The sequence below is a fragment of the Myotis yumanensis genome, unplaced genomic scaffold (genome assembly GCF_028538775.1).
Source record: "Myotis yumanensis isolate MYYU_CA2020_CCGP unplaced genomic scaffold, mMyoYum1.0.hap1 SCAF_18, whole genome shotgun sequence".
Taxonomy (NCBI): Eukaryota; Metazoa; Chordata; class Mammalia; order Chiroptera; family Vespertilionidae; genus Myotis; species Myotis yumanensis.
The window spans coordinates 33,800,332-33,818,323 of record NW_027223769.1 but is presented as its reverse complement, the minus strand read 5'-3'; the positions used below and the strand labels follow the sequence as shown (position 1 = coordinate 33,818,323).

The following is a 17,992-nucleotide window of genomic DNA, read 5'->3' as shown; positions in this document are numbered from 1 at the left end:
TCGCCATGGTCACCATTAACTCTCCCACCCCCGCTGCTTTTTCTAGTTGGTTTCCTTCCCTGTGAAAGAGAGGATGGTGCTCACGCAGGGGGGCGTGCTCTGCCTGGCTGCCCCGTGTCCTCCCTCGCCGGTCGCTGTGTCCCTGGGGGCCCTCTCATCCCCACCCCTGCAGAGTGGGGTGCAGGGACTCCCCACCTGGCTGCACATTCCATCCACCTGCCCCCGGCCCCCTCCCCCAGTGACAGGGCCTGGACACCGGCATTTTTGAAAAGCTCCCATGCCCTGGCCAGTTTGGCTCAGTGGACAGAACATCGGCCCGCAGACGGAAGGGCCCTGTGGTGACGGAGAGAGCGGGCACTCACTGGCAGCAGCGTGGGAGGCGCAGAGCAGCAGCACCAAGACCATCCCCACCATCCCCAGGCGCGGCCGCAGCAGGCACCACGGGCAGCTGTGGGGACAACAGGGCGTTTCCTCTCCTCCCAGAGCAGTGCCTTCCCCCAGCGTCCGAGGCCCGGCCCCTCCCCTCCCCTCCCCTCCCCTTCCCTTCCCTTCCCACCAGCACAGCTTCGGGATGTGAGGGACACACCTGTCCTGTCCCTGTGGCCTGGTCCCGGGCAGTCCGGAGGCAGGGACCAGGCACCGGGCACCGAGACTCTGTTGGGACCCGGGAGACGGCCCGAGCAGAGGGGGCCGCCCCCGCCTGTCGATCCAGCCAGGGTCCCCGCTTCCCAGACAGTCGGGGCTCAGAAAGGTGCTGGTGTTTGGCTCCTGGAATTCAACCCTTGCCTTAACGCTGTCGCTGTAAAATGCTGCCGAAAGGAAAAGGCAGGGGTTCAGTGTGAGTCCGCCCTGGTTTTGTCCCTCCTGCTGAACGCGGCTGGGTTCCATGATGCTGGGTTTAACCAGGGACAGTTCCTGCTTTCACATACGGTGGCCACAGACCTGGTATTTTGCTCCGTTCATTCGCACCATAACCCCGTGATGTAGACACAGGGACTAGCCCCATTTTACAGATTCAGAAACTGACCCTGGGAGACACTGAGGAGCCTGCCCAAGGGCACGTGGCTGCCAAGTGGGGAGGCTGGAAGCCAAGCTCAGGTGTGTCTGCATCCCAGGCCATGCGGCCCAGCTCAGGGGTTGAGCGTTGACCTGTGAACCAGGAGGTCACGGTTTGATTCCTAGCCAGGGCACCTGCCTGCGTTGCAGGCTCAATCCCTGGTGTGGGGCATTCAGGAGGCAGCAGATCAATGATTCTCTCTCATCATTGATGTTTCTCTCTCTCTCCCTTTCTCTCTGACATCAATAAAAATAGATTTAAGCCCCAGGCGATGTGTCCTGGCCATCTGCCCGCCTTACCTCCTCCCTTTGCCTCAAACGATGCACAAGAGCCCGAGGAAGCCATGGACGCCGTTCTCAGTCACCATGTCCCACTCCCGACACCGGGTGTCCCTCGTCGTCCGATTGTTCTCAGAGCTCTTCTGTGAACTGCTCCCGCTGAAGGAGAAATGAGCTCGCTCCGACCTGACGCAGCAAGAACCCGACACAGGGATCCCCTTCTACCACCTCGGGAAGAATGTTCCATTGTGGCCTCACGGTTACCATGGCGCCAGCGGGCAGACGTCTGGACATGGGGACTTAGGAGGAGCCAGGATGAAAAGCCGGCCTGTTTCCTAAGCTTGGCAAGGCTCTTCTGGAAGCCTGGCTGTCCCTCTTGTCAGATCACAGAGTCCTGTCCGATCTCGGCCCAGGTCTGTCCACCTCCTCAGCACCCGACTGCGTCTGCCTGTGTTTATCAGACTGGGCGGAGGCAGCCCTCGGCTGGGGTGGGTTTGGTTTTTCCAGTCCCCGTCAGCATCCTCATACTCCCAGCCTGGCTTCCTGGGAGGCTCAAACCTTTTTTTAATATAAATTCTTCAAAAAAAAAAATATATATATATATATTGATTTCAGAGAGGAAGGATAAGGGACAGAGAGATAGAAACATCAATGATGAGAGAGAATCATGGATCAGCTGCCACCTGCATGGCACACGGGGGATGGAGCCCACAACCCGGGCATGTGCCCTGATCGGGAATGGAACCATGACCTGGTTTGTAGGTCGACGCTCAACCACTGAGCCTCGCCGGCTGGGCCTCAGCCCAGTTGTCTTTAGCGGCTCCAAACCAAGCCTCCCGAAGGCTCTGTCAAATCGTGGGGCCCGGTGGGGGCTGCACACAGCGTACACACAGTCTGCATGAGAAAGGAAAGCTGGCTGCCTCCCGAGGAGGACAGAAGAGTCCAAGGCAGGCATGAGCTCTGAAGCTCTCTAAGGCAGGAGGGCCCTGGAAGGCCTGGCTTTTATCTTCAAACGTTGGACCTAGAGAGACCTCCCGGCTGGGTGAGGGTCTCCGATGCAGCATTAATCACAGTAGCCAAGAGGTAGAAGCAATTCAAGCGTCCACCCCAAGATGAATGGAATTTAAAAAAAAAAGTGGTGCAGACATACAATGGACTATTATTTGGCCTTCAAAAATGAGGAAAGCTTGTCACGTGCTACAACATCCTCATATTTCCATTGTCCGGGAGAGTCCAGCCAGCCCTAGCTGGTTTGGCTCGGTGGATAGAGCGTCGGCCTGCAGAATGAAGGGTCCCCGGTTCGATTCCAGTCAAGGGCACATGCCCGGTTTGCGGACTCAATCTCCAGTGTGGGGCTTGCAGGAGGCAGCTGATCAGTGGTTCTCTCTCATCACTGATGTTTCTATCTCTCTCTCCCTCTCCCTTCCTCTCTGAAATCAAGAAAATTAAAAAAAAAAGAAGTCCAGTCGGTGAAAACTTGCATTTCACCCCAGCCCAAATGCCACCCTGGCGTTCGTGTGCGACGATCATTTCTGCCAGTAGGTGGCGATCTTGCTGCGACAATCTACGTGCACGGTTTCTCCAAGGGCAGCCAGCTGGGGACACTCAAAAAAAATAAATGATAACGTAAAAAAGGGTTTCTCCGCTGAAGACTCCTCGGCAGAGAATTTGCAAACAGCAAGAGCAACAAATGCTCAAAAGCAAATGTGTCTTCCCTGGCTTCTGATCACTGTTTTTAGAGAGAACTGGGTCTAGAAAAAAACCCTGCCCGCCCTGGTTAACGTACTGAAAATGTTAAAACTTAAATCACAGTGTTGCTGTCTTCTCTCTTCTTCGTTGGTGTCAGCTGGCTTCTTCATTGGCCTCATTTTCCAAGGGGGCTCGGCACCTGGACTGTCTTTCGACGAACTCTCAAAGCAGAGGCTGCCCAGCCTGACGGGCCCCCCAGGAAAGTGTCTGTCCGCGGGGTCACCGCCCTGGGTGACAGCCTTAGACCATGATTCCTGCGTCCCTGAGACTTGGGGTTCCAGCTGCTCTTCGGTTTCCCTTGCAGCCTGCTACGGACGGGCGGGCGGTGAACCCAGGAGACTGGGAAGGGTCCTCGTTAGCCTGAGGGCCTGTTTCTGCCCGGAGCTCAAAGGTAAGATTTTATTTGATAGAAACTCTCTGTACGCTGTCAAAACAAGCAAAACACCCGCAAAAGCCACTATTTCACAAAGGCCCAGGGATATCGAGTGGCTGCGGATTACACTTCAACTCTCTCTTTTTCTTAAAAATGTGGTTTTTTAAAAATTGATTTGAGAGAGAGAGGAAGGGAGGAGAGAGAAACTTCGATGTGCGAGACACTGGTCAGCTGCCTCCTGCACGCCCCCTACTGGGGATCGGCCTGTGCCCTGACCCCGAATGGAACTGACAGCCTTTTCACGCTCAACCAACTGAGCCACACCGGACAGGACTCAATCACATTTTAGAGGTTAGAGATGAAGATTAAAATGAATGTTTTCTTTCTTCTTGATGTTGCAAGCTAGCCGAGTCCAAGAAAAACAAGTGTAATATATTTTTCATCTGCAGGTGGCAGTGTTTCTACTATCAGCGTTATCTTTACTACACGGAGATCATCAGACATAACCTTTTCACAAAACATTTTTTAAATTTTTTGCTTTGGGGAGGACCAAGATGGCGGCGTAGGTAAACACCGGAGACCGCTGCCGCAAACAACCATTTCAAAAATACAACTAAAAGACTGAACGGACATCACCCAGAACCACAGGAAGGCTGGCTGAAGAGAGACTCTACAACTAGAAGGAAAGAGAACAGCAAATCGAGGCTCAGAGGCGGCGCAGTGTGGAAAATACAAAGGTACCGAGGTGCGCGCGAAAGCGGGCTGGTGGCTGAGGGCGCGGTTGTCGTTTTCTGTCGGGACTGAGTCTCAGACTCTGGGCTCCAGATCCGGGCGAGTCTCTAGGGACCCAGACTCAAACGGGAGAAGCGGGATTACCCGGCATCAGTTGGAACCTGAGGGCAGCTTTCTCTCCGAGGTTTGCAGTGGCTGCCGGGGTTCTGAGAAGCAGAGCCTCTGGGAACGGGACTGAGCGTGGCCATAACTGCTCCCTCCGCCCGCCCTGTTGATCCCGCCCCGCCCAAAGCCTGCGCACAGCCATTTGCTGATCGCCTCAGGCAAAGGCTGGATTAGCGCCTCCCCAGAAGACAGAGTTTTCCGCACAGCTGATTACTATAGCCAGCCGGCCTGAGGGTCAAATCCCCCTAGTGTTAACTACAACAATTAAGGCTTGGCTAGAACAAGACTGCGCACAGAGACCACAAGGGGGTGCACCAAGAAAGCATAAAAGATGCGGAGACAAAAAAACATGACAGAAATGGAGGATATGGAGCTAAGAATCGCAATTTTGAGGGCTTGCCATAAATTTGTGCAGAACCTCACGAAAACTAATGAGACCCTCGATGCTACGATAAAGAAATTAGAAAGTAAGCATACACGGACTGAAATAAAGAATATTATACCCAATAGCAGACCAGAGGAGTACAATAATCAAACCAAAGATTCGACAAAAAACACCCAATTGGAAAAGCAAAATGAAAAAAGAATCCGAAAGTGTGAAGATAGTGTAAGGAGCCTCGGGGACAGCTTTAAGCGGTCTAATATCAGAGTCATTGGAGTGCCAGAAGATGAGAGACAGCAAGATATTGAAAACCTATTTCAAGAAATAATGGCAGAAAACTTCCCCCACCTGGTGAAAGAAATGGACTTACAGGTCCAAGAAGCGCAGAGAACCCCAAACAAAAGGAATCCAAAGAGGACCACACCAAGACACATCATCATTAAAATGCCAAGAGCAAAAGACAAAGAGAAAATCTTAAAAGCAGCAAGAGAAAGAGGCTCAATTACCTACAAGGGAATACCCATACGACTGTCAGCTGATTTCTCAACAGAAACTTTGCAGGCCAGAAGGGAATGGCAAGAAATTTTCAAAGTGCTGAATACCAAGAACCTACAACCAAGATTACTTTATCCAGCAAAGCTATCATTCAGAATTGAAGGTCAGATAAAGAGCTTCACAGATAAGGAAAAGCTAAAGGAGTTCATCACCGCCAAACCAGTATTATATGAAATGCTGAAAGGTATCCTTTAAGAAGAGGAAGAAGAAGAAAAAGGTAAAGATACAAATTATGAACAACAAACATGCATCTATCAACAAATGAATCTAAGAATCAAGTGAATAAATAACCTGATGTACAGAATGAACTGGTGATTATAATAGAATCAGGGACATAGAAAGGGAATGGACTGACTATTCTTGGGGGAAAAAGGGGTGTGGGAGATGCGGGAAGTGACTGGACAAAAATCATGCACCTATGGATGAACACAGTGGGTGGGGAGTGAGGGTGGAGGGTGGGGTGGGAGCTGGAAGGAGGGGAGTTATGGGGGGAAAAAAGAGGAACAAATGTAATAATCTGAACAATAAAGATTTAATTAAAAAAAAAAAAAAAAAAAAAAAATTTTTTGCTTTGGGACATTTCAAGCATTAGTCCCTTCCTCTCCAGCTGGGTAATTTTGAAAAACAAACAGACAAACAAAACCCAGACCATAAAAAAATTACAATAGAAAAATAAAGTTATGATACCACCTGCAAAACATCTCCAAGGAATTCTAGAAGCATCCATGGGGCCCTAAAAAAATAAATGGGCAACTAAGAAACAAATAAAAAGCAGCTTTCTGATTCTGAAGATGAAAGGCATTGAACGCCATATCCTATAGAACACGGTGTGGTCAAACCTGTCTATCAAATGATGTAGGAGTGTGTGCGTTATATAGGCAGAGGGTGGGAAGGTGACATAAACAGCGATACCTTGGGTCTGAAGAAGAGCTTTTAATTATTTTAAAAGCAATGATGAAGTGACAGAGATGACAAACTACGAAATGAGAGACGATATGACACCCACATAACCTCGGGCTTAAAAAAGGGAGACGACCAAGTTAGCCGTTTTCGCAGAGTAATTGGACGTATGAAGGGAATCCGAGTAAACAAAGGCAATGGAAAACTACCGACTAGTGAGCACACAGCAGTGGCAGCTGCTGGCTCTAAAATTAGGAATAGAGACACGACATTTTCGGAGCAACACCGACACATCGCAAAGGCTCAGCCCACCAGCGCCCTTCAGAAGGGCTTTCACCCCTAAACGATCGCGAGGCGCACACGGCCATTGCCAGGTGGGCGCCCGGTGGCTGCTCACTTCCCCAAACCTCGCTGCTCGCTGAGTCCAGGGCCATTTCTCTACAGAGGGCCGCCCTTGAACCACCGCTCAAACGAAAACCAAGGTCAGAGAACCGGGCCGGCATGGCTCCGTGGTTGAGTGTTGACCTATAAACCAGAGGGTGTCACCAGTTCGATTCCCGGTCAGGGCACATGCCCGGGTTTCATGCTCGATTCCCAGTAAGGGGCGTGCAGGAGGCAGCTGATAAATGATTCTCTGTCATCATTGATGCTTCTCTCTCTCTCTCCCTTCCTCTCTCTGAAATCAATAAAGATATTAAAATAAATAAAAAAGTATTTATTTTAAAAAAGCAGAAGTTAAAAGAACCCAGTAACGCTGGTGGGATATTGATCACCGTGAGCCCTGCAAACAGGCAGCCGGGTCTATTTCTAACAGTTCCTCAGCCCTTCGCTGTGAGGATGAGGATCAGAATGGGCGGAGGGCGTTCCGGTCCCTGCTGGGAGCGTGGGCCTTCGCTGCCTTCAGCGCCCCTGTGACTCAGCATGTTAATACATAAGGACACCTACGTGGCTGGGGCTGAGGGTTGACTTGCAGTGTTAAATTACGTGCAATGATATTTCAGAAGAGAGAAACTTCCCCTGGGACTGAGCCATGTGGCGCAAAGCGAAGTCACAGGGCTGTCTATACAGCCAGCTGCAGAACGTAGGCAAATGGGGGTGCTGCTGTCAGTTCGTGGGGTACAGGGACACCCCTCCCACCTGGAACTTGTACGTTAGGAGATGCAGGTGGCCTTGTCACAGAGCTGCCTGCTGCTGCCGCGTGCCCAGGATTCAACCCCTTCCCAATAAAAGTCCTACTTTGCCCCATTAAAAGGCGCCATCGGATCCTTATGGGACATAAAGGGATGGTTATAAGGGCTCACCTTTGCTTTCACTACCAAAATATATGTTTATGTAAACTTCACATTTATTTACTTTTTTAATCCTCACCTGAGGATACGTTTTTATTTTATTTTATTGCTTTTAGAAAGAAAGGAGGGGAAAAGGAGAGAGAGAAACATCAATGTGAGATAAATATTGACCGGTTGCCTCCCATACACACCCTGACTGGGAATCAAACCTGTGACCTTGTGGTGCCCAGAATGACGCTCCAACCAACCGAGCCACAGCGGCCAGGGCTGAGCTGTCAGTGTCATCGCCTCATGTGACTACTCCCTCCACTGGGCACCAGGACGCAGCCCCTAACAGACAGGGGAACACCTCACTGACAAGTCTTCTCCTCCCACCAGTCTCCTCAAACCAATGAGTTCACTCCCCACTCCATCGCCCTTGGACTGAGATGATGGCCCTCAGATCACGGGTTAAATTATGTAATAAATGACCAGGAAAAGGTGAACACACAGGGATGGGCAGAAAGGGTATAATTATTATTTTTATGCAGCTGGGAACACAGGAAAAGGAACGCTGGGTTAAACCAGAACCTCCAGCAAAATGACGGGGTAGCTGCTGCTTTGCCAGCCTGGGAGGGTCAGGCACACACAGACACAGAACGTCCCTGGCTACATAAGGTGGGTTTACCAAGCTGCTGCCACTGCCGGGGACCGTGGGCAGGATCTAAACTCGGCGCTACCCACACACAGGTCGCATCTGCCCGTCACTGTGTTTTGATCTCGTTGCAGGCGTCTTGGATCAGTGCTCGAGAAATAGCTCAACCACAGGAACAGCTAAAGTATGTAATGATGAACTCCAGTGGTTTAGTTCCATTAACCTTACATAAGATTCCAAATCATACTCTCATTTCCAAATACAAAACAAAACAAACAAAACTGCCTGGCAACATTGCTCAGTGGTTAGAGCATCTGCCTGGGCACTGGAGAGTCTTGGGTTCGATTCCAGACGAGGGCACGTACCAGGGTTGCAGGTCTGATCCCCACCCCAGGTTGGGGTGCATTGGGGTACATGTGGGAGGCAACAATTGATATGTCTCTCACATCCATGTTTCTCTCTCTCCTCCTCCTCCCTCCCTTCTACTCTCTCTTAGAAAAAAATGGGAAAAATATACTCACTCCAAAAACGACAACATTAAAAAACTTTAATGATTTGAACCCATAGGAGAACTTAGCAGGAAAACGTTGAAGAATCATATAATTTATCAAAGTACATTTAGGAACTTGAATTGGGAGGGGAGAGCGTAGCCGAGCTTAGATGATCATGAATGAAGACAGTTATTTAACAAATGTTCATTGAGTCTCTGCTATGTGACAGGTTTTGTTCGAGATGCCGAACAGACACGTATGAATAACGATGAGGAGAAGGACACGTACGAAGCCCTTCTACGGACCAGGCCCTGAGTAAGTGCTCTAGGTATGTGGGCTCATTTGATCCACCCACCACAACCCTGTGAGCTACTATTATTACCTCCACTTTACAAATGCAGAGACGAAGCTTCGTCAGCGTGGCTCCGTGGTGGAGCACTGACCTATGAACCAGGAGGTCACAGTTGGATTCCCGGTCAGGGCACATGCCCAGGTTGCGGGCTCTGTCCCCAGTGTGGGGCGTGCAGGAGGCAGCCGATCAATGACTCTCTCTCAACATGGATGTTCCTATCTCTCTCTCCCTCGTCCTTCTTCTCTGAAATTCAATAAAAAAAATATTTTTAAAAATAAAGAAAAAGTGAGCCTGGGGTGTTGAAGGATCAACACGGAGGTCATGGGCAAGACTAGGAGGGAAGCTACTGCAAAAAAAGAGGCAAGAGATCATGGTGGCCTGGGCCAGAGTGACGAGAACTGGTCCATTTCTGGAGAAGTCATGACGGTAGAGCCAACATTTGCTGATGGTCCGGTTATAGAGTGTGGGACAAGCATATCAAACTCAAAGGCCAGCACAGGCCAAACGAACGAGGCATGCAGCCCATGGGCCCGAGTTTGACATGCTTGGTGTAAGGGGAGAGGGTCAAAGAAAATCCTAGAATTTGTGGCCAGGCGAGCAACTGGAAGGATGGAGTCCATTATGTTTCTTTTTCACTTTCTCAGGTCCTCGCCCACAAACCCACTGGGATTTCTGTCACTGTGCACAGCCGCCTCACTCGGTGGAAGAAATTTAGAAAGCACTGGAATTCTAAAGAGCACATTTAAAGCTGCTTGGGGTTTTGCTTGTCTGAAATCTGTATGTGCCACACCCTTCTGTGACCTGGCAACCTTGAAACGATGATGATGGGAAATTTACTCTTTTTTTCAGGGATCCATTAAGATGCCTTTCAGAAGACGGAAACTCGGTATATTGTAACTATACTGGATACACTCTGAATATTTTAAGCATGCTGAGATTCTGTCTAGTGTAATTCTGGCGTGTAGACTGGTTGGCTGGATGCTAAGGAACACATACTTTCTTAGAAAAAAAGCAGCATTCCTGGCTTGTAATGTAGGGCATAAACAAACACATGCTTGATCAACTATGTGCGCTTTTGTCAATATGTCAATGCAATTATTATTATTTTTTAAATATATATTTTATTGACTTTTTACAGAGAGGAAGGGAGAGGGATAGAGCCTTAGAAACACCGATGAGAGAGAAACATCGATTAGCTGCCTCCTGCACGCCCCCTACTGGGGATGTGCCCGCAACCAAGGTACATGCCCTCGACCCAAATCGAACCTGGGACCTTTTAGTCCATGGCCCGATGCTCTATCCACTGAGCCAAACCAGTCAGGGCTCAATGCAATTATTCAGGGGTAGGGAACGTCTGGCCCTCGGACCGTATAAGGCCGAGGAAATCATTTGGTCTGGCCCTGCCAAGGCATTAGGGGTGAGTTAATTAAATGTTTGACCAAATATAGCAGGCTAATTCTTAAGTTGATAATTTTGTATGGCCTGCGAATGATGTTATAAATATCCAAATGGCCCTGGGCAGAAAAAAAGGTTCCCCACCCCTGATTAAGTCATCAGCTCAAACTTTCACATGAATTTCACTTCTTCCGATTTCACTTATTAGTTCAAAAAGAGGACGGATTAAATAGAGTGAAAATATACGAGCAGTGACTACTAGCTTCATGGTGAGCCGGCATTCAATGAGAACAAGGCACTCTGATTTTATCTGAAACACAGGCCTGTTCCTTTCGTATTAAAATAACTGTGGTATTTGAGTTTAGAGCCAATAGTCTGGTCTCAGGACAAAAATATGCCTTTCTTTGGCGTTGATAGATCATTAAGCATCCATCTTAACCGTTTCAACACAGAAAACAGCTTTCTCTCTTGTCCGTAAACAGCCTGCATTGCCTTCAATTAGGCAAATTAATTTAGATTTCTATCCCCAACGGTATCCAGTACCATATACTCATTTCATCAGAGAAATTATGAATTCTGACTGTGAATTGCTTACTTTGGCATTGGAGAGTGTAGCAAAGTGAACATTTAAAATATGATAAGGGAGCCCTGGCTCGTGTGGCTCAGGGGGCTGGAGCATCGTCCTGTACACCCGAAGGTGGCAGAGGTTCGATTCCCAGTCAGGGTACATGCCTGGTTGTATGTTCAGTCCCTGGTCAGGGCATGTAGGGAGGCAACTGATTAATGTCCTTCTCTCTCTCTCTTTTTTTTAAAAAATATATTTTATTGATTTTTTACAGAGAGGAAGGGAGACGGATAGAGAGTTAGAAACATCAATGAGAGAGAAACATCGACCAGCTGCCTCCTGCACACTCCCTATTGGGGATGTGCCCGCAACCCAGGTACATGCCCTTGACCGGAATCGAACCTGGGACCTTTTAGTCCGCAGGCCGACGCTCTATCCACTGAGCCAAACCGGTTTCAGCCTCTCTCTCTCTCTTTATCTCTCAAAATCAATAAACATATCCTCAGGTGAGGATAAGGAATTAATTTAAATACGATCAAAAAAGAAACTCTCACGTAACTACCTCTAAACAGATGCCTCCTGACTTCCAGGCTGCTTTCTCCACTGTGCTCCGTACACATCTATTAATAACACCCTCACCCACCTGGTCCACCAGGTGAAGCACGTGAATCACCCTGGACCCCTCTCTCTCCTCCGCTTCCTACATCCAAGCCGCTGCCAGGTGCTGCCCACGGAACAGCTTCGCAACTGTCTTCCCTGCATCTCCTCTCTCCCCTCTCCGCTCTGCCAGACTTCCCTTCCTAAAGCTCAGGCTTACGCTACTACTTGTCCAAAAACTACACGTTTCCTCCCATTTCCTATGGAACAGCCCAGACGCCTTAGAATCATAGCACCCAAGGCTTTCCATACTTTGGCTCTGGCTTCCCCACTACCCCTTGTTGTGACGATACCCAGGCCCTCATTTATGGAGGTGACCGAGTGGTCATCCCTGGAAGCTTGACTGCTCATCGTTGCCCGGGGGAGACCATGGCCCAGAACCCTTAGAGTGGTTTCTCGGGGAGGGAGTGGACGAGGCAGAGAAGGCATAGGACGGCACGGTTTAAATAATGGCGGTGGACTCTGGGCGGTAAAGGTGGTCTCTCATTGTCCAGTACGTGACCTTGGGACCTTAATTTAGGGCAAGGGAACCAGTGTGAGACTTGGATAAAGGAAGTGGTCGGGGCTATGGGCTTTGGGTCGGTGGGTGTGAATATGAAAGGCGTATTTGCAGGCAAGGTGCTTGTTACTCTACGAATTAGCTCATCCGGGGAGGGACAGTGCATCCTTAGGGCCCCCACGGCTCCAAGATGTCAGAGTATACAGAACAGAAAAAAATGTAAAGACATGAATACACACCTCCCTTCCCATGAACCCTTTGCTCCCAAAAAAATGCCCTTTCGTAGGAAAAAAGTTCTGTAGTGCATCGCTCAGCATGCTGCCACCACCCACAGCCCTGACTGGGCAGCACCCCATGGCCCCTTCCCCGCCCCCACCAGACCTGGGATGGTACCTGCCAGGTCCCCAGCCTACAGGCTGGCAAACTATGGCCCCTGTGGTCTGCCTCACAAAGAGGAGCGGAGCCAACCAGGTTTCCTCCTTTAAGGGTTTGCATTAAGAGCCACACAAGGAGGCTGCCCGTTTCCTTCACGCAGCCAGATCCACAGAGATGCACAGTGACAAACCGGTCGGTAGGTCTGCTCGGGCCAGGCCTGGGATGGGGGGCTCAAGGCCGCCTTTCTTTAAGCCCCCAACACGTGTAAAATGTCTTTCATTTCATATACGCATTTACAGGACCACATAAACGCAACCTAGTGCAACTGCATCCTGCAGCTTTAATAGGCATTCCCAGCTTCTGCTAAAGATGGGCTACACTTGGCGAGAAAACTTCCAGGGGACCCTCTCCCAGCGCCCCCGCCCCGCCCCGCCCCGCTCCCCGCCCCGCTCCCCGCCCCGGACTAGGCCTTATCGATTGCTCCTACCTGGCCCGCCCGCCCTGCACTAGACCGTATCGATTGCTCCTGCCTGGCCCGCCCCGCACTAGACCTTATCGATTGCTCCTGCCTAGGCCGGCCCGCCCGATCAACTGCTCCTGCCTGGCCCGCCCCGAACGCGGGAGAAGAGTGCGCGGGAAGACAGTTTCGACCCGGCTCGGCGGCCGTAGCGACCCATCCAACCCCTACAATCCCGACCGGCCTCCGCTTCCTCCTGCTTTTGCATCCCTGACTCCCTGAGGTCTCCCGAATCATACAAGAGGAAACAAAGCAGCTCACGCCGCCGCCATGTCCGAGGCTTATTTCCGGGTGGAGTCGGGTGCGCTGGGCCATGAGGAGAACTTTCTTTCCTTGGACGACATCTTGATGTCCCACGAGAAGCTCCCGGTGCGCACAGAAATTCCCATTCCACGCCTGGGCGCTTTCTTCCCGGAGCGGAGCGGAGGGGCCGACACGGACAACACCGTCCCTCAGGTAAGCCCCCTGGCTCGGCCCTGCGCGGAAAGACTACAATTCCCAGTGGGCCTTGCGACCCTGGGGCTTCGCGTATCTGTGGGCGCGCTGTCCTCTGGGATTTGTAGTTTTAGGGGCAGACGGGGGTCTTCTCGCCAAGCAGTTTATCCGTGGGTCGTGGTGCACTGCGGTGGTCTCCTCACCTAGCTGGGGCCACTTGTACGGAAACTAAATTTATCCCAGGTCGACAGGCTCCCTCCAACACGGATTTCATTTTTTTAAATATATTTTATTGATTTTTTTACAGAGAGGAAGGGAGAGGGATAGAGAGTTAGAAACATCGATGAGCGAGAAACATCGATCAGCTACCTCCTGCACACCCCCCACTGGGGATGTGCCCGCAGCCAAGGCACATGCCCTTGACTGGAATCGAACCTGGGACCCTTGAGTCCGCAGGCCGACGTTCCATCCACTGAGCCAAACCGGTCAGGGCAGATTTCATTTTTGAAACTACAAATTCAGCAGTGTTTTTCCCACTCCCTCTCCCTTACCCTCAACATGCCTTAGGATTGGCTCCTACGGAAAACAACAGCTTTGGGTTCTGTAAGAGCGTGTAATGCATCTGGGACCCACAAATTGCTAGATTCATCCCTGCATCATGATGACGGTATCAGCAACCATTGACAGGGCTTTGGTGCCAACATGGATGGGGTGGGGAGAGTGTACTTTTCCACTTATTAGCTCTTTAATTCTTCAACAACCTTGTAACTAGGCATTGTTACATACAAGGACACTGAAGCCCAGAGAAGTTTGGTAGCTTGGCCAGGGCCCTGCTGTAGGCGGTGAGCTGGGATTTGAACCTGGGGCTATATGACTTCACATACAATGTGTCCCAAAAAGAACAGGCAATATTGCTCATGCAGTGCACATTTTCCTTTTTGCGACACACACATTGACTTTGTCATTGTTCTTCAATCCTGTCTGACGCAGGGCTCAAAGCTGGAACTCCCCTTGTGGCTGGCAAAAGGACTTTTTGACAACAAGCGGCGGATCCTCTCTGTGGACCTTCCCAAGATCTACCGAGAGGGTTGGAGGACTGTGTTCAGCGCAGATGCCAACGTGGTGGACCTCCACAAAATGGGGCCCCATTTCTACGGGTTTGGCTCCCAGCTCCTGCATTTTGACAGCCCAGAGAATACAGACATTTCCCAGTCTCTCCTCCAGGCAAGTAATTCATGTGGAAACCTATGGCACCGCACATGCCTCAGGAGCCAGCTTTGGCTGCCACCAGACATCACTCTTACCCAGGGAAACTTATGACATATACAATTAGTGTGTTGTTATTCTAGGCCAGCCAACAGTTAGACTGCATTTGCCAACTACACACACACACACACACACACACACACACACACACACACTTAAATAAGACTTGTCTACTGTTATTCATTTTTGCTTGCTAAGAGTTGGGAGCAGCAGAAAGTCCTAGAAAGAAAAGGTGATGGTTGATTGCAGGCATCAGGCACTTAAATACACAGTCACAGCCCAGCCCAGGACCAGTCTGAAGGTTCCTGTTGGAAATACACCTGGTATTTGGTTATTTGTTCCCTTTCCTTGCTTTGAGGTTAAGACCTGGCTTTGCTACGTACGTGACCTGGTCAAGCTACTTGACCTCTTTAGGCATCAATTCTTCACCTGTAAAAGGAGATGATAATAGTGTCAAAACTATAGAATCATGTGGAGCCATTTAATATATGGTAACTAATTTCATTGTCCATGGACAAAACAGTGTTATGTATATAACATCCTTTATGCTGGAATAACCTTACTTTAAATTTCGTAATGACTTTTCATTCTGTTAAAACTAGAAGAACCCATCCTTTCTACCTCTTGTATTACTTCCTCATTTCTCGCTTAATAAGAACACACTTGTCACCTGGGCTGTGCTGACATCCTGTATCGGGCGTAAAGGTTGTTTGGCCTGACGTTTACCAGTGCTGTTTCTAATGTGATAGTTAAAAAGAAAACAAAAAACCATTGCCATCCACTCAGAAAAAGAAGTCAATGTGCAGACTGTAGACAGTTCGAGCTTATGAAGCTCTTCTAAGCAGACATCACTTGTCTTATAACGTTGCCAGGACATGTTCTTGAATGAGAACGCTGCCCTTCTTCACTGAGTTACATGTTGTCTTTCTCCGTCTCTGCTTTGAGGTGCTGTAGACTGGAGTTGCTCACAGAGAAGGTGAGATTGCCGGGAGACAGTTGTAGAACGGAAGTGGGGCTTGTGGCTTGGGCTCAGAGCCCGGAACTGACACTGGTAGAGCTGTGTGACTCCATCTCTCTTTCTCTCTCGCTGAAAATAGAAACGGCATTCAATTAAATCAGGGACCTTTTCTGGTTGAAACCTGTCTGCATGTGACCACAGTACATTATCACGGCCTTTGTTACTATAACAATAATGGGGAACGCTTTTCGAGGAGCTTACTCTTGCTAGCCACTTGCTAGATGCTCTGTGGGTATTACTTTGTTGGATTTCCACAACAATCCATTTCACAGGCAAGGAAATCGAGGCTTGGCTGTGTGAAATAACTTACTCAGACCTCCTTCTGACTGAGTCCTGAGACCAGATTCTCCCCTTTTGTGCCATTTAAATGTTTGAGGATAAAACTGGATCTGGCCTGGCCTGGCCAGCATGGCTCAGTGGTTGAGCACCCACCTATAAACCAGGAGGTCACGGTTCGATTCCCAGTCAGGGCACATGCCCGGGTTGTGGGCTCGATCCCAATGCGGGGCGTGCAGGAGGCAGCCGGTCCATGATTCTCTCTCATCATTGATGTCTCTCTCTCTTTCTCTCTCTCTCTCTCTCAAATCAATAAAAATATACATATATTTAAAAAGTGGCCCTGGTTTCTCTTGCTCCCTTTTCCTTCAGACCTTTATTGGACGTTTTCGCCGCATCATGGACTCCTCCCAGAATGCGTACAATGAAGACACTTCGGCACTGGTCGCCCGGCTGGACGAGATGGAGAGGGGCTTGTTCCAAATGGGGCAGAGAGGCCTGAACGACTTTCAGTGTTGGGAGAAGGGGCAGGCTTCTCAGATCACAGCGTCCAACCTGGTTCAGAACTACAAGAAGAGAAAGTTCACCGACACGGAAAACTGAAGGCCGCGGAACACAGCATCGCCCCTCGTAGACTCCACCCTGTGTGGCCTCGCGAAGAGCCTGGTCGGCCCTGGAAAGGGCCATCCTTGACGTGGCTTGTTCCCTGCAGCTGTCTCGGGAGCGGTGTCATCCGGTTGGGATAGGACGTGCTGGAGGATGTCCCTGGCCCCGGGAGTCTTCCAGGACTGTCCCACCCTGCCGACCCCAGCCCAGGCCTCCCTCGCCCAAGAAGCCACAGCTGAGGAGCCATCAAAGTCCTTTATCCATAAAGGTCGGAAGACATAGGTTGCAATAGAGTTGGAACTGGAGTTCCTGGTGCCTGGGAGGGACTTGACGGCCTGAGATGTCCTCTTTCCCTCCCTCAGAGCCATCTGGGTCTGTTCACGGAATGTTCTCTCGCGCGGAATCGCTCCATCTTCCTGGTTGTATTAAGGGCAGTGCCCCCAGGATGCTGGACGTGTAAATATCTCTTGCCCCCTGCCTGTGGGGAGTTACCCCAATTTCCAAAAACAGCCATGAAGAAGAAGGAAGGATGCCCAGCCAGTAATGTAGCTCAGGGGTTGAGCATTGACCTATGAACCAGGAGATCACAGTTCAGTTCCTGGTCAGGGCACATGCCCGGGTTTCAGGCTCAGTCCCCAGTAGGGGGCAGCGTGCAGGAGGCAGATAATCAATGATTCTCATCATTGATCTTTCCCTCCATCTCCCTCTCTGAAATCAATAAAAATATATTTTTTTAAAAAAAGAATAAGGAAGGAAAAGGGAAAGGCAGGCGAATGGCATGAATTTTACTAAAGAGGAGACGGTGCTACCTCCTCTGTGACCAGGAATTCACGGAATTCTGCAGCCGACCTGGAGGGGAAGTGTTACACTGAGCTTGTTTTTGCCTCTGAGATCTTCACAGCATCTCAGTGCTGTCAGTGGTCCAGTTGCAACGTAGTTATCAACCGGTGCGAACCAGCCCTTATTTGGTGAAGTCAGGACTTGGGGTTGCTGGTCAGGGAGAGCCCTGTTGGAGAAGCGTAATTCACAGGCACTTGTCAGTGGGCAAGAGGCCGTGGTTATGTGTTTTCTTTAGTCCATTTTGTACATCTTTACATCAAGGCTTCCTGACCGGTTACTGAGAATCTATTTAAGCAAACACAGAACTTGCCCTGGAGATGAGGCGGGAAACTCTGGCTGAGCAGGAGACAGCATGCCTGGGGCCGCCGGCCTGTTTGAAGGGCAGTGGTCTCCACACCGCTGCACCCCACAACCAGGAAAAACGGCCTTTGTCGCTGGAAACGAGGAATTTGGGCATCCAGACTGCAGATGCCTCAGTGCCAACTTAGAATGTCAGGAGGGCTTTTGAAATGCCTGTTTTAAGATGGAACCCATGTTTTTATCGTTTGATTTTGGTGCTAAATAAACGACCCGCTTTGCACTTCGA

General features: G+C 50.0%; 2 protein-coding genes across 2 annotated transcripts in view; one reads left to right on the top strand and one right to left on the bottom strand.

The window, feature by feature from the left end:
- The window catches only part of PRSS54 (serine protease 54), a 20,507-nt gene extending 7,228 nt beyond the window's left edge, over window positions 1–13,279 (bottom strand). The window contains exon 1 of the mRNA XM_070397719.1: window positions 13,205–13,279. The gene's annotated coding sequence lies outside the window, so the exon portion shown is untranslated. The remainder of the gene's footprint in view (window positions 1–13,204) is intronic.
- On the top strand, window positions 13,044–17,992 carry GINS3 (GINS complex subunit 3). Its single transcript, XM_070397720.1, has 3 exons — window positions 13,044–13,421; window positions 14,391–14,624; window positions 16,333–17,992. The coding sequence occupies exons 1-3, from the start codon at window positions 13,236–13,238 to the stop codon at window positions 16,561–16,563; spliced, it is 651 nt and encodes a 216-aa protein (XP_070253821.1). The 5' UTR covers window positions 13,044–13,235; the 3' UTR covers window positions 16,564–17,992.